This window comes from Pezoporus wallicus, unplaced genomic scaffold, assembly GCF_028554395.1.
Source record: "Pezoporus wallicus isolate ANWC-B61680 ecotype Strahan unplaced genomic scaffold, APGP_CSIRO_Pwel_v1 contig_3952, whole genome shotgun sequence".
In the NCBI taxonomy this organism is placed as follows: domain Eukaryota; kingdom Metazoa; phylum Chordata; class Aves; order Psittaciformes; family Psittacidae; genus Pezoporus; species Pezoporus wallicus.
In genome coordinates this window covers 7,489,953-7,505,205 of record NW_026635034.1, presented here as the reverse complement: position 1 = coordinate 7,505,205, position 15,253 = coordinate 7,489,953, and the positions used below count along the sequence as shown (strand labels likewise).

Here is a 15,253-nt window from a genome sequence, read left to right as displayed (position 1 = left end):
TTTAGAAATAGTGCCTTAATAATTTTTCCCTAGTAAATGCAGTTTGGAATACATGTACTTTCACTCACCTATGCAAGTCTTCATGTCTTCAGATGCCATGAATCCATCATAGCAAAGACACCTGTATTCTCCTGGGATGTTTGTACACTGGCCTCCATCACAGATGTTAGGATTGTCTTCACACTCATCAATATCTACAGGTAAAAATCAGATTAAAATATGCTAACTTTATTCAATGCAACTAACCATAATCATGGCAAGCAAGCATTTTAATGCTCAGGTAAGTACAATGAAGACTGAATCCTTGCAAATAACTGAATGGTACATTGCAGAATTGACCTGAAGAGTGAGCTCCTCATCTCCAGCTGAAGTCAGTGGCAAACATTCCCCTGGGACAGGAATCGACTTTGTAGGTAAAAAAGTCATTGACATAAAAAAAAAGCCCAACAACATAACAGAAAACCACATGGTCACACACAATTGGAAATTTTTGGATACAATCCATCATTGTTGAAGTCAATGGAAGTTCTGAACTCAAATTCAGTGACAAAAATGTCAGACTTTACAGAGCTTAAAAGAGTCATCATACATGTAGAATACCTCCACAGGTATCCAGGTGTGACAGAGCGGAAACACAGAGTTAAACTCATGATGGGAATAATATTTCACTGAGACTTTTTATGGGGATTTTTTTAGCATTTCAACTGACTAGCCCAGCCAGCTATATAGTTCTATCCTCTAGCATGAAAGTTGTTTTCTCAGCTCATGAAATTAGCCATCACTAATTGGGGTCAAGCTGCAGAAGCAGATACTTTATAATATTAATGCAGCCATGCCAAGATCTGAAATTTTTTTCAGAGTCCCTGGGGTTCTATTAGTGTTGCTTCTAAAACTCCCTAGAACTGACCTGTGTCAGCACCAGCATGGACCAGCAGGATCAAGAATCAGAAACTCTGCCTAGTGATATCATGGGAAAAAAAGCAGCACAAAAAGGACAAGATTCAGGAACCCTCTCCAAGAGAAAGAGTGTAACTCATTATCAGGCTGGTCTGCTGTGGATTGCAGTAATTATGCAGCTGCAGAAGATAAACTCACTTTAATTCAAAATACTGTGTTCATCATTCTTCTGTATTTCTAGCAGCTAATGCTTGCGTGGACAACACAATTTCTGAAAGGAAAAAGGCTGACCAGTCCCTGTTGATCTTAACAAACAAATAATGCTGGCATGGACACTACCCTGAAGATGTTAACTTGGAAGAGAATTTGAATTAACATGCAAAAGAAAGCTCTAGAAATGGGGATAATAATGACAGAAATAAAGAACTTTATTTACTAACCTGCCACTGTACTGATTTCACAGTTGGGGGAAAATCAGCTGACAAAGAACCTGTTGTTTCTCCTAATTGAGCAGATTATTTATGCATAACCTCACCAATTCAAACCTGACCTACAACTGACCTGAACGGCATTCTTATCAGTTCAATTATCAAGAAATATATTTTGTAATGGGTTCCAGCTCTGTGTGATGCTAAAGATAAAAGACATGTTCACACAACTGAAAAATAGGTGTTTCACTTACTCAGGTCACAGTGCTACTGTATCCTGTACCATGCACAAACATCTAACACAGTAAAACCAGATACTCAGTGAAATGAGTAGAAAATGCCACAAAATACAATTTTTTCCTGTTTTCACTCAGTTTGGGCAGAGACAAAATTTCAGCATGTGGATTTTGAATATTCAAACCTGTTCAGGTCTATAAATATTTACAAATTCTAAATATGAGCTCTCTCTATTAATTTGGTATAGAAAACTCTCCATTTGTCCAACTATAAAGGCAGCTCTATTCCAAGAGATTAACCCTCTTACATTTCTCACGCTCTTCAACGAGCTCTTGGATGGAATTGGCAAATTGCTGGCAAACGTTCCCATGCCTCAGTGGGCCAGTGGTTGTACAGCAAGAAATCAAAGAGTAGGGTAGAATTATCTTTCCAGTAACCTATGTGGAAATCACCAAGTACAATTCACTTACTGGGATTATGACTCCCAGACTCCCAAAGGAGAATACCCGTTACAGAGCTCTGAAAATTTTCTCATATTTCTAAAGTTTTCTTAGCTGTTTCCTAAGAAAGATTCATGCTATTCAAATTTCAGTTTGTCTGAAAGTCAGTTTTGAGGTAACGCAGCATACTTACATTTGACAAAACAAAGAATTATAAACAGGAATTTTCTAGCTTGCTTAAGAGCAGATACCACACAACCACAGAACAGGGCAATCAGCTCCTTTTCTAGCATTTGTCTATTCTCTCTCCAATATAACCATACAGCAGCACACATGCAGACGAGTATTTTGGCTACTGTTTATGATGATTCTTTCCATTGACTTCAACACATTTTGGATTTTTGATTCAATGCAATACTTTAAGGGAGAAAATTTATCTCCTATTGAAAAAAAATTACAGCTTTTCATTATGAAACTCGGAATCAACCTATAAACTTTCTGCAATTATGAAGAATCAATCACCTTCAAAACAATTCAGTCTGCAGTTGTTCATTTCTGGTACTTTGGAGATGTTTACTTTAGGAAAAGAACTTCACTTGCCATGCACTAACTGCTGTTTGTTTGGGGATTTTTTGTTTCTTTGTTTTTACAGTGTATTTGTTATAAAAGCTTTAATCTTAAAAAGAAGGTCCATTTTTAAACTACTGAAATAAACCCTTCCGATGAAAAAGTTCCCAAAATCTCCCTTACCAGTGCATGTCCTGTGGTCTGGCATAAGTGCAAAGCCTTGTTTGCAGCTACATTCATAGCTGCCTTCCGAGTTTGTACAGAAGTTCTCACAGCCACCATTCATTATGCTGCACTCATCAATATCTAAAAAGGAGAAAATTACAATTAAAACCCACAATACCTTCTATTTTAAAGCATGTTTCAAGTACACACTTTTGAGTCAGTGTCCTGGTTTCAGCTGTAACAATTATTTTTCTTCCAAGTGGCTACTGCAGTGCTGTGTTTCATCCTTAGTTTCTGAACAGTGATGATAACACACTGATGTTTTAGTAATGCTAAGTAATGCTTACCCTGAACAAGGATTTTTCAGTCTCATGCTCTGCCAAGTGAGGAGGGGCACAAGAAGCAGGGAGGAAGCAGAGAGAGGACACCTGACCCAAAGTAGCCAAAGGCATATTCCATACCACAGCACATCATGCCCAGTATAGAAACTGGATGGAGTCACCCAGAAGGGACTGATCACTGATCAGATTGGGCCGGGTATCAGTCAGTGGGTGGTGAGCAATTATATTGTGCATCACTTCAAGCTTTCATTTCTTCTCTTGTTGTTTCCTATTATCTTTATTATTGGTATTCTTTCTATTATCACTATAGTTTATTTTAGTTATTAAATTTTTTTATTGTTCTTATCTCAACCTGTGGGATTTACATTCTTTTGATTCTCCTCCCCATCCCACCTGGATGGGGGGCGGAAACTGGAGGGGTGAGTGAATGGCTGCATGGTGCTGAGTTACCAGCTGCGCTTAAACCACAACAGTCAGCTTTCCAGAACAGCATCAATCCAGAATGTACGCTCAACATTTGCATGCTCCATGAACATTCAAGTGTTTGCAAATATAGGTATTGGGATGGACGTTAGGCAAACCAGCGAGGGAAAGAGATGGTGTTAGCTGACTGCAAAGAAATACTTCCGCAGTTCTTTTTCTACATATAAAAATACCACTGTTGGGTTACCACAGTACCATGAAAACAACAAAGTATTTGTAAGGAGCAAGGGAAAAAAATATCTACTAGGCAGAATTAAAGCCAGTGAATTTTACATGTTTTTCTGTGGCACAATAAAATGTACGCATGTGAAGGAGTGCACGAGACATGATTTAAGCTAAATGTCATTAACAAAATACATCTTTGAGGAAACACTTGAAAGGACCTATATTTGAGACAACTGCGGAACTAATTAGGAAAATTTCAACTGAACCACATGAGTCTGCTCCATGGTCTGTCAGGAATGCTGAGTTTTAATCAAATATAGAACTCAAGATTTAGCAAGGTATTCCCCCTTAACGATCAAAGTCTGAAGTCTTGGGCCGCTTAAAATAATGTGCTATTTTATGCATCATGACTCATTTACTAGAGAAAATAGGCTATTAGTTAGCTGCAGCACTGCCATGATTTAAATCATTTCTTGCAATGGGTGTGAATTTAGGGGTTTTTGCATACTATTTTTGACAGACTCTGCTAGATTTTTGAATCACAGTTAAAAATGTCTTTGTATAACTACTAAAAATGAAACAATTATTTGTGGTATATCTTCCCTATTCACTAGAGATCCCATGTAGATTTTGTCCTTACCGACACAGTATAACTTGTCAGGTGTTGACTGATACCCAGGGTTGCAAGCACACTGATACTTTCCAATCAGGTTGACACAACGTCCGTTTCGGCACAGGTTGGTGCTTAATTCACATTCATTAATGTCTGTTGCAACAGAAAAAGAGGAATAGGGTTTAGGTCTGAATGAAAATGATACTGAAGCAAATGTAAACGCATGCGCAGCACAAGAGCCATACAAAAAGCACAGTATTGATTTTGCCTGCATGTCTCACCTATACAAGCAGAGATATTTGGTGATATCTGATGGCCTGGAGGACAATCACACCTAAAACTCCCCTCTGTGTTGATGCAGGTGCCTCCTCGGCAGAGAAGGGGGTTGCGCTGACACTCATCAATGTCTGTGGGGAGAAGAGAAGGCACATCACTGCAGGGGCCAGCACTGCCACAGCAGCAAGTCCCTCCCCATAGCCTACTACCCATCACAGCACTTCCTTAGTCACCCCTTTCACCACAGTGCAGTTTAAAATAAAATAAAATAAAATAAAATAAAATAAAATAAAATAAAATAAAATAAAATAAGGTTTCTTCTAAATTTTAATCTACTGTAACTTCAAAGTTCAGGATGGTGTCCCATGTAGTAAAATAGGGATTGCAAGGATAAATTTAACATCCTAAATTCCTGATCTTTGCTCATTTATGCTTTGGCATCCTGCAGAAGCAGTGAATTCACATTTGGGGTGGAAATCAAGTTCAAGTGAGCTTTAATAAGACTCACAAAATGAGAGGGACCTCATTGATGAGGGACCTAAATCCAGATGCAATCAAACCTTACAAAAAATATGAAATAAAAAAATAAACCATGCAGACCATACTAGCACACAGCACACTATTGCAGATCTATGGTCTATAAAACACATACCCATGCAGTTTTTCATCATCATAAATCCACTTTCATAGCCTTCAAAGCATTCACATTCAAAGTCTCCAGGAGTATTGACACAGATGCCTTGGCCACAAAGATCAGGAGAAATGCGGCATTCATCAATATCTGTAACACAAAACACATTCACAGTATTTTTAAAGCAGTTTAGTTTCTCCTTTTCAAATCAAAGGTGTAAGAGATACATCAATGCAGTTTACCTGTGCAATTCCTCTCTTCAGAATCAAGGGCAAACCCACTGTCACATCTACACTTGAAGCTGCCAATGGTATTTCTGCATTTTCCGTGGGTACAGAGACTGGGGAACATTTTACATTCGTTGATATCTAAAAATGAAATGGCAAGGACATATCATGTTATCACTTCATGCAATAACAGTGCACAAAAGAACCATGCCAACTTCAGAGTTCATTCTTTCTCATGACAATGACCCCTTCCCTTTTGGGGAAACTGTAGACCACACTACATTAACTGATAGTGACTTCCCCCTAACCAACAATGCAGATGCTCTGCACTGGAACTGCCAAGAGCACTTTTCTGCCATAAAATATTATTAATCTCCCCTTTGTCCTGGAGGATCTGATCTGCAGGTCACTGAAGTCAACAGTAAGATGTCAGTGGACAGAAGATCAAACCCACAAGGGCAAAGGGAGTTTCCAAAAGACCCACTCTGTCTTCTGGTTTCTGAGAAAAAAAATGAGACTTCCATGAGTCACAGAAAACATAACAAGCATAAATAAAATCACATGTTACTTCTCTTTATGGATAATTAATGGCTTAGTAACTGTTTATAAAACTAAGGCTGAAACTAACAACAGCAATTGTCATTCATACATATTTCCCCCTCCTTTCAAACTTCAGTATGTTTATTTTTTGGGTAACTAACTGGCTTTCTCTATAAGCATATTCACACCCATTTGTGCTTCTGACATTGTCCAGCTTAACCCCAGTGGTAACCCTGGTAAAACAGCTTTCAACATATGATATTAGGGTGTCACTGTGATTCCCATTTAACGCTGGAAGTTTAGCAACAACAGTCACAACAAGGCTTGGTTTACAGTAAATTATATTCTGCTTATCTGAGCTATCATCCTGGAAATAATTTTTCTTACTTCTCCATATAACTCCACAAGAAGTTACCAAAATTATTCACCTTCCCTCTCTTGCTCCACAGTGGAATTGAAGTAACTACACTCTGCACAGGTAAAAAGGATTGATCTTTCAAAACATCCAAAGCTAACTGCTCAGTTTGTTCCAATTCTTGTACTTTGAGGTGCCAGGTTTTCAAAGTTATTCCATCAGTCAGAGGTGCCATTAGGTGCCACACAAGAGGCAAAGTCAGGCACAATTTAACCTCTCCAGTAGACACACAAATTTAGTGTTTTGAGGCTGCAGTATTATATGGTATTTAATGGTGTGTGACACAGAATAAATTATCATGTGTTCTACTCTGGCTTTAATTTCCATTAAAATCTAACTGGATTTTCGAATGCGCCTTAAGGTGGGTGAAGTGCCTGACTCTCACTGAAATCTTCAAACCCACAGGAATTGCCTCAGGGAAGAGTGAAAGGAAAAGGCAGCAGGATTTGCTGGCAACGAACCACAAACAGATCACATACCTTTCGAGAAAGGCTTCCCAGTTATCTCTATCTTTGTAGAGAACCCAGATCCTCTTGGACAAAGAGCTTCAAATTCAGGTGACCCCTTCAGAGGACACTCCTCACACTCAAAGCCCCATGCTGCCCCCACTGAACAGCAGCAAGCATCCATTCGGTGTCGGCCTGGTATTTGTGAGGTGCACTGTTCATCTTCATGCTGCAGGTAGCAACTCTCCAAGCGAATGTCTGTTGGGCAATTGAACAATATGTTGAGAGAGAAAGAGAAAATTTAGTTCACCGCAGAACTCTTTTCCAGAGCTTAAGGTAAATTCAAAGCACCATTCTGAATAATGGTGCTCAATATGAAGTTAATTTTGGATCAGAAGGGGATTTTAAATATTCCATCTTACTCAACCTCTATAAGGCCTTTTGATTACTGCAAGCTATGCCTTGTTCTGAGACAAATTTTAGACGTTTACTATCATAAAGGGATAAAGATGCTTTGGGTGGACAGCATGCAAAACTATGATATTGTGTTCCACCCTCCCTTAAGGTATATGGTGTAGTCAGGAGCACCGCATCCCTCCTCAGACACCCAAGTCCCAGCCCACAATGTTACCCATTATCCCTTCCAATCTTGCTGATTTCACTGGCTTTGTGGATGAAGAGCACACAGATGGACTACAGGCATTTGTGAGATGAACAATCTGGAACTAAATAAATGCTATTCACCAGCTAGCAAATGGTGATGGGCTTTAGCTGCTACCACTGAAATCTGTTTGTATTCCAGCTGAACTAAGTTCATGTCCCTGATTTAGTTCATTTGAAAATTACTTATAGCTGACAAAAATAATTTTCCTTACTTGTAAGAAAACATGCAGGGCAAACACTGCTCATCACATAGATTTGCTCTTCCCTAGAAGACCTGTAAATGGAATTAATACCTACCAAGACATGTCCGTCCAGAAGCATCTAAAGTCATTCCACTGGGGCACTGGCAAACAAACGATCCCAAGGTATTGACACACTGACCATTTGTACAGACTCCAGGAAACACCTCACATTCATTTACATCTACATCCAAACAAAATGTGAATAAAAGTAATCACTAGCATGCTAAACATGAACAAATCAGAAAAAATATTAACAACCTAATGGTCGGTTTTTAGGACAAAAAAAAAAAAAATTGGCCCAACAGAATTCCAAATATTTAGGACTTCATATTCAAGTTAATCAGAACCAATTGATTACAGAAAACATCAGAAATATATATGTTGCTATTTGTCATTCCTACATATACTGAAATCAAACTCAAAAGTAACAAAAATGAGAGGAGCATTTGAAAATTGTATCAAATTTCATACTCACTGTGGGCCAGAATTTTGAAGCAAATGGGCAAAGAAACAAAGGTAAGTGCATAATGAGAATATGCATTATTCCAACAGGATTAAATTATGCTATATTTTTTTGTATTTTTAATGTTTGTCTCTTATCAGGCACACCTCTGCATGTCTGAAACTACACCACCATTTATAATCTGGCCCTATGACCCTGTCAGCAATTAATAATTTCACATACAGATTAAAACAAACTCCTTATGAGTGCACACAGAGTTCATTATGTATATATTTCTATATTTAAGTTGCAAATTTAGCACTTTTGGGTAATGATAACTTGATTAACTGTGTTAGCTTGGCATAAATAAATGTTTAGTAATCTAAGTGTGAGGTCCTGTGTGAAAAGCATATGCTTCACAACTGCCTTTAGGAAAAAGCCTCCATCATTACATATGGCCCAAGATGAAGCATGACAATTTTTAAGACAGGAGAGGATAAGAACAAGAAATGAGAAAAGAATGAATCTGATAATCTACAGCTGAACACTCATGTATAGAGTAATCAAGAAGTGGGTAGACTGGACCTGCTAGGCCCCCAGACATAACTCCTGGTGTGAACAGACTCTGCAACTCTCAAACTGCATGGAGCAGGATGGAGGATAAATTTGGGGTGGACATCAGCAGCATCTGCCCTTGATTAGCTATAAGTAAATGGCCCATATTAACTGGAAGACAGGAAGTAAAGCCACTGACTATTAGAAACCACTGAAACACTGTTCACAGCCTGTGAGCAATATTCCCACTGACAATTCCAGGGCTCACCCGTAAACTAGAGGATCATTGCCAATTTAGTTTGCTTATTCCCTTGCACAAGGTCCATTACTCATTTTACATGGGCTGTGTATTGGAGAACTGAGTATCACCTTTTGTGAACTAAAATTACTCCCTTGCTCTGTCTCCTACTTGCCAGTAAATTTCCTAGAGATCTTCTCCTGTCTTGAAAAACGCTTACATTGGTTGAAACCCAAATATGGCTTCAGTATGTTAGAAGCAGGGGAAACTACTCTAAAATATCTGGGGCTATCCAGGTCCCATTGAAATGGGAAAGATTAAAGTATGTAATAGATGTAATCCGAAGTGCTGGTAAAGGAAATGCTGAAAACAGTTATGTCTACATCTTGGAAGGATAAACTTTCCATCGCAGCAGGGCTGAAAATGTTCTAAGACTTTCCTTGTGAAGAGAGATAGGTGGGGCCTTACACACTCCAGAAAGTGTTGCTGAGGTCAGATAAGTTATGTACAGTGGGTCTGCAGCACAGACGTGCCAAGGTATTCAGTCATCATTTGGAAAGCAAAGAGTATGTGTGAGGGTGTTCCTCTCTTTTTTTATTTTAGTTTTTGTTAAGGGAAAAAACAATGTTTCTTTATGGAAGCTACATATGGGAGTAATTTTTAAAAAATATTTTAACTGCAGTGTCATGTCAGATGTTGTCAGTCAGGATGACCCACAGCAGTTTGAGACTCTCTGTGCTTCTGCATGTTATGGAAATACACAGTACTTTTCCACAGGTTCAAATCAATTTAAATGAAGATGAAATTGGGTGGGACCTTCAATTCTCACAGAATAGTATGGAGTCATCTCATACCAAGCAAAAAGCTACACATTTAAGAAAACTTTAACCTTTTCTTTAACCAAAGTTTAATTGTGTCCTGATATATTTTTTCTTCTTTTTTCATAATGAACCTATGCTTTGGAATGTGTTTGATTTCATATAATGTTGATGGAAGAAAGCCAAGGATAAGGAAAAAAAACTCCAAACCTAACCTTCATGTGAAACATAGTCTTTAAAAATTCTTTTTCTAAAGCACAGTAATGGATTGTCATACCTGTGTATCAATAATGCCATGTTTTGTAACTAACATAAGATGCATATTTTGCCCAAATAGGTTATTCAGTTAACAGTATTTGAAGAGAGAGAACCATCTTCTTATACTGGTAGACACTATATTTGCAAGTGTGTACTTTGAGATAAACTGTGAGTATGTAGGAATGTTAAACAAACTGAAACCAAATTCATCTCTGACATAACTCCAATGAAGTCAATGGAACTACACGAGGTAAGAATTTGGCATAGTGTGCGCCTATGCTAAATTAACCACTTAAATCAAAACACTGGCACTTTTTCATTCAAGCTCTGATTTATGTTAAGGCAACAATAAATACCTTCACACAATGTTCCTCTTATTCTTGAATATCCCTTCTGACATATTGGGTCTGTAAAACAAACAAAAGTGAACATTTAGAACATTACAGTCCAAAACTCACCATTAACTTATTGTGCTAAACTGATCATGTGAACTATTATCTAGAGTTTGTTGCTATGAGAAGTCTGAGTGCTTAGACAGTATCTCAGTATTTTCTGAGATAATTAAGAGATAAGATGGGGCAACTACATAAACTATTTAGACTGTCAGCCATTATCCTCTTCTGCTTCTCATGTGTCTTAGCTAGCTGACTCAGAAGTGGTTATACAATTCCTGCTTCATCCACATCAATTAATTAATTTAACTTATTCACAGCACATTACAGCCCTATTTACCATGGATGAGGATGAATTCAGCTAAGATATACAGAGGATGAATTTAACTAAAGATCTGAGCAACACAGCAGCTTTCAGCATATAGAAATAACAAGCCACACACATTTCTACATTCATCAGCTCATCCCTGGGTTCCCAGCTCATCCCACAGTTCAGTCTAATTATCAAGTGAATATGTGGAGACCTCAACCCATTTCTTGATCAACTGTATGATTCTCTAGGTCACCAGTTAATCTACAGAGTATAATAACAAGGGCTACTCCCTCTCCTCCATCCATTACTACACCAAAGATCTATTTGTTGCAAACATTTTCTTGGGAGCTCTGGGGAATATGCATCTATTGCTACATCATTAGGAACTCTAGATCACCAATTATGACAAACCATGGTAAAGTAATGCTGTAAGTTACAGACTGTAGGTGTGGTCCCTTCCCTTCAGAATATAAACTTGTAAAATCTTCACTATAAGACCCAGAGTTAGAACCTTCAATAGGTACCTGCTACCCCTCAAACATTAAGATTTCTCTTTTTTTAGACTGAATGAGTGCTTGGTAATGGAATAAGTAAAGTTACGTGTCTAGCCTGTGCCCAAATTTCTATGACAATAATCTGGACCAACCTCAGAATAGGAAAAAATCCTAGGCTCCTGAGGAAAATGAACAGCGTTACCTCGTTCACATGGTGTACATGGGCTTCCCCAGGCAGCACCCAGCGAGGAACAGCACTGGGACTTCAGAGTTGCTCCATTGATATTTATTTCGCATCTTCCATCCACTATGTTCTGCCAACAGGTACCCTTAACTGTCTCTGTTTGGGAAAAAACCCAGTGTATTGTCATGCAGATCATTTTGCATTATACATTAGTATATTTGCAAACGTGTATTTAACCATGAAAAAGAATCATCCTTTCATTATAACTTACCACATCAGATATGAATTTATTTTAAAAGCTCTTAATTTATCCTTCTCTATGCTGGACTGTAGCCTGAAATCATCCCAGCACAGAGCCCTTGCAATTCCTAGTTTATGTTTATTGACCTTAACAGGGAACATCTCAACACCATGCAAGACCTGAGTCATTGTATTTATTATGACACAGATTAGAGGCACATGCAGAAGAAAAGGGTAGATATGAACCCTTGCTAGGTATTCCATTAATCTATTCAATCCCTCAGACTGGATATCTGATCTTCCTATCCTGGGAGTGGCAGAAGATAGCCAAGGGTCAGACAGAGCTATAGTTCCACAGTTTTCCTCAGTGACTCAGCAACAGCTATAAATAACTGTCCCTCCAAAACAGGTAATGGAAAAAAGTTCACAAAGTATCCGAGTCACAGCACTGTCCATGGCTGCTCTTCTACAGCAGTTGTACAAAAAACTTACTCATGCTCCATCTCAAATAGAAAAGTGGCCTTTCCAGAGAACAGAACTTAATGAGAACCTGCCCATCCCTCTTGCAGAGGAATTAAGTGGGTGAGCATAGTCCTGAAGAAGTAGTCTTAGCATTTTAGTATTTGTTACCAAAAAAAATTATATCTCAAATTTGACATGGAAGCACACCATGCTCCCAAGTGTTAGTCACGCTTTATGTACTCACAGTAATGCTGAGAATAAAGACTTTCTTAATGTTGTTTCTGTAATATTTCCCACTAAATTTATCTACACAAGGGTTTGGGTTCTTTTTAATGTTTTCTAAACTTGGTGTACAATACTTGTATGTTGCTAGACATTTTCAAAATAAAATCTTAAGAAGAAGAAATACCTATGCAGATGGTTCTGGTTGTATCCAAAGTACTTTCAGGAGAACATTCACAAGCGAAAGAGCCTGGTGTGTTTTTGCACACCCCATTAACACAGGGGTTAGATTCGCACTCATCAATATCTAGAAGAGAAACACTGCCATTAGGGCCAGGAAGTTTGAACAACAATGCATATGGCCTTTTTTAGCTTAGGAAAAATAGAGGATGCTTTTCTCATGACTAGCTTTCTTGGTATTCTGTTTTTCTATTATGAGACTCTTCACAACAGACTAATGATGCCCTAAAGACACACTAACACATTAGGACATTAAAACATTGCACTTGGAAACAGCATCTCATTTTTCACTGATACCCAGCTATTGCAGTGCTTTTGATGATGGACTGTGTTGTTTAAATGATCTAATACACATCCTGTCTGTGGATCAGAAAGGGTTCAAACTAGGAGCCATCTGGCTCTGTTCTCCACACAAGATAACAGATTTGTAGAACTTGGTTCTTCTCAAGTTTTTCTCACCCTTAGCACAGAATGGCCCTATTGGTAGCAGTCAATAAGGACAGTGCTAGTACAGACCTAATACAGGCTATTCCAAGAGGTTATCTAATGCTTTCATTTTGGCCTTGTCTCTCCTCATTGCCCTGCTTCCCCCCTTATAATGCCTTTACTTTTTTTTCAGTTTACATTATATCCTTATCAAGGTTCAAAGTATTTCTGGCACAATCTGAGAACAATCCAAATTAATCAAACCAGGAAGAAATGGAGTGTTACCAGTTACCTTCACATGTCTTTAGGTCAGGAGTGTATACAAATCCTTTTGGACAGGTGCAGGTGAAACTTCCAGGGGTATTTCTGCATTGCCCATTGTCACAAAGCAGCATATTCAGTGCACATTCATCAATGTCTATAATGAAAATCAAGAAGTTAAGAAAGAAAACATTTTTGGAATAGAAGCCAAGACAGAATTTCCCTCCCAACAGCTACATTTCTCTATATTAGATTATGGAGAGAGAAGGAGGAGACAAAGAAGGGCAAGGGGGAGAAGAGACAGAGAGAATACTCACACGCATAACTTGCACTAAAGGGTTTTGTACATTCTTTTAGCAAACAGGCTTGGAATTATTTCAGATGGAAACGACCATTCCAAATAAACTAACAATAAAGAACCCACTTACTACACCTTCCTCGTGAAAACTATCAGTGAAATGATGGGAACAACGATAAGTTATGTAATTTCAAACCACATCAATATTACCTAGAGAAAACTTAATGTTTTCATTTTCTTTTTTAAACAGGGAAAAGTAAAAATCCAACAAAGCCACAGCCTTCTTGGTAAATTTTTGTTGACTTTTTCCTGAGCTTTATTCTTTAGCAGGCTGCTTTGCTTTTGTAAGAGCTTGTACCTCCTTTCTACACATACTCATAATACGTGACAGCCACACCATGGTTTAAAGTTAAGCTGGGAATCACACTTTCATCTTGCCTATATTGTGGAATAGGTCTCTGCAGTCTTTGATTCCCCACAGTCCCCACAGCAGCCCCCAGAGTCATGAAAGAAATGAAGAGGATTGGTTTGGAAAGTTTGCTGGTCATCCTGGTCTCTAAATCACCATTTTTTCCAAGCTGGCTCTGAACTGTCTTAGATGTTATGGTTAACAAGGCCAGTGTAAGTCTACATTTGCTTCAGAGGAGAAAAATTTAAATAGAAATACTAGTGACAAATTTCAAGCACTTTGGAACACCTGTATTCATTAAGAAAGAAGTTGCAAAAAGGTGGCAACAGCCATGCGTGGCAGGTGAAGACCAGGAGAGACCCTGAGAGCAGACAGGAACAATTGGCTGGGTCAGAGAGGCCTCAGAAAGTGTTGAGAGAAGTTGGGAAGACTCAGAGGGTCAGCACAGCAGCTGGGAACAGCAAAAGTACTAGGAAAAGCAGGGAGATTTGCAGAATAAAACAGACCATGTGGGAAGCTTCACAGGAGTTCAGAAAAATTGAGAGAGGGCCAGGTGGAACATTATGGAAGAATAGGAAACAGCTGTGATGGAGCATGGATGTGGGCTGCAACAGGGTGGGCTAGGGAGCAACTGGAAAACTCACAGATGGATGGGGAGAAGAGAAGGGATGCCATAAGCTACAGGCAGACACTGAAATGGGACGTGGATAATTAAAGCCAAAGAAGCAAATGGGAAAATGGGATGAATTACAGCATGACTTTTATCAAAGTTAGATCAACTCTTATTTTTTAAAAAGTAAGATAATGGATAGTTTAGACTGGGATAACACAGATGACTTAAAACTATTTAGGTTTAAGTAGAGAATAGAGAACCCAAATAAAATTATTATGTAAGCTGGAAATACAGGAAGGAATTTAAGAACTTCAAGGTGGCTCCAGAGCTGGCTGAAGGAGAGATTACAGCAGGGTATATTAAAAAAGGGGAGTAATCACAATAGAGAGAGGATATTAGCAATGCTTCCAGGAATCAGTCTTGGGACTGGTCCTATAAAATATTCATTGCAATTCAGAAATAAGAAATGAATGGGATCAAACACCGTGGACACACTAAGCTGGAAGTTATTACCAATATAGAGAATCATGCAAGGCTAAATTAAACTTGACAATATGAATGAGAGAAGTAAGAGGAAATATAATCACCAACACTCAAAACCTTGCAATTAGG

At 38.4% G+C, this 15,253-nt stretch overlaps 1 protein-coding gene across 2 annotated transcripts in view; it reads right to left on the bottom strand.

Moving 5' to 3' along the window:
- The window catches only part of FBN1 (fibrillin 1), a 152,137-nt gene that overhangs the window by 46,927 nt on the left and 89,957 nt on the right, over window positions 1–15,253 (bottom strand). For both annotated transcript variants that reach the window (XM_057396830.1, XM_057396838.1), the window contains exons 20-31: window positions 13,353–13,478; window positions 12,582–12,701; window positions 11,489–11,626; window positions 10,444–10,494; window positions 7,832–7,957; window positions 6,905–7,129; window positions 5,486–5,611; window positions 5,265–5,393; window positions 4,618–4,743; window positions 4,364–4,489; window positions 2,753–2,875; window positions 69–194 (exon numbers count right to left, since the gene is read on the bottom strand). In XM_057396830.1, coding sequence (XP_057252813.1) covers window positions 69–194; window positions 2,753–2,875; window positions 4,364–4,489; window positions 4,618–4,743; window positions 5,265–5,393; window positions 5,486–5,611; window positions 6,905–7,129; window positions 7,832–7,957; window positions 10,444–10,494; window positions 11,489–11,626; window positions 12,582–12,701; window positions 13,353–13,478 — 1,542 coding nt within the window. The remainder of the gene's footprint in view (window positions 1–68; window positions 195–2,752; window positions 2,876–4,363; window positions 4,490–4,617; window positions 4,744–5,264; window positions 5,394–5,485; window positions 5,612–6,904; window positions 7,130–7,831; window positions 7,958–10,443; window positions 10,495–11,488; window positions 11,627–12,581; window positions 12,702–13,352; window positions 13,479–15,253) is intronic.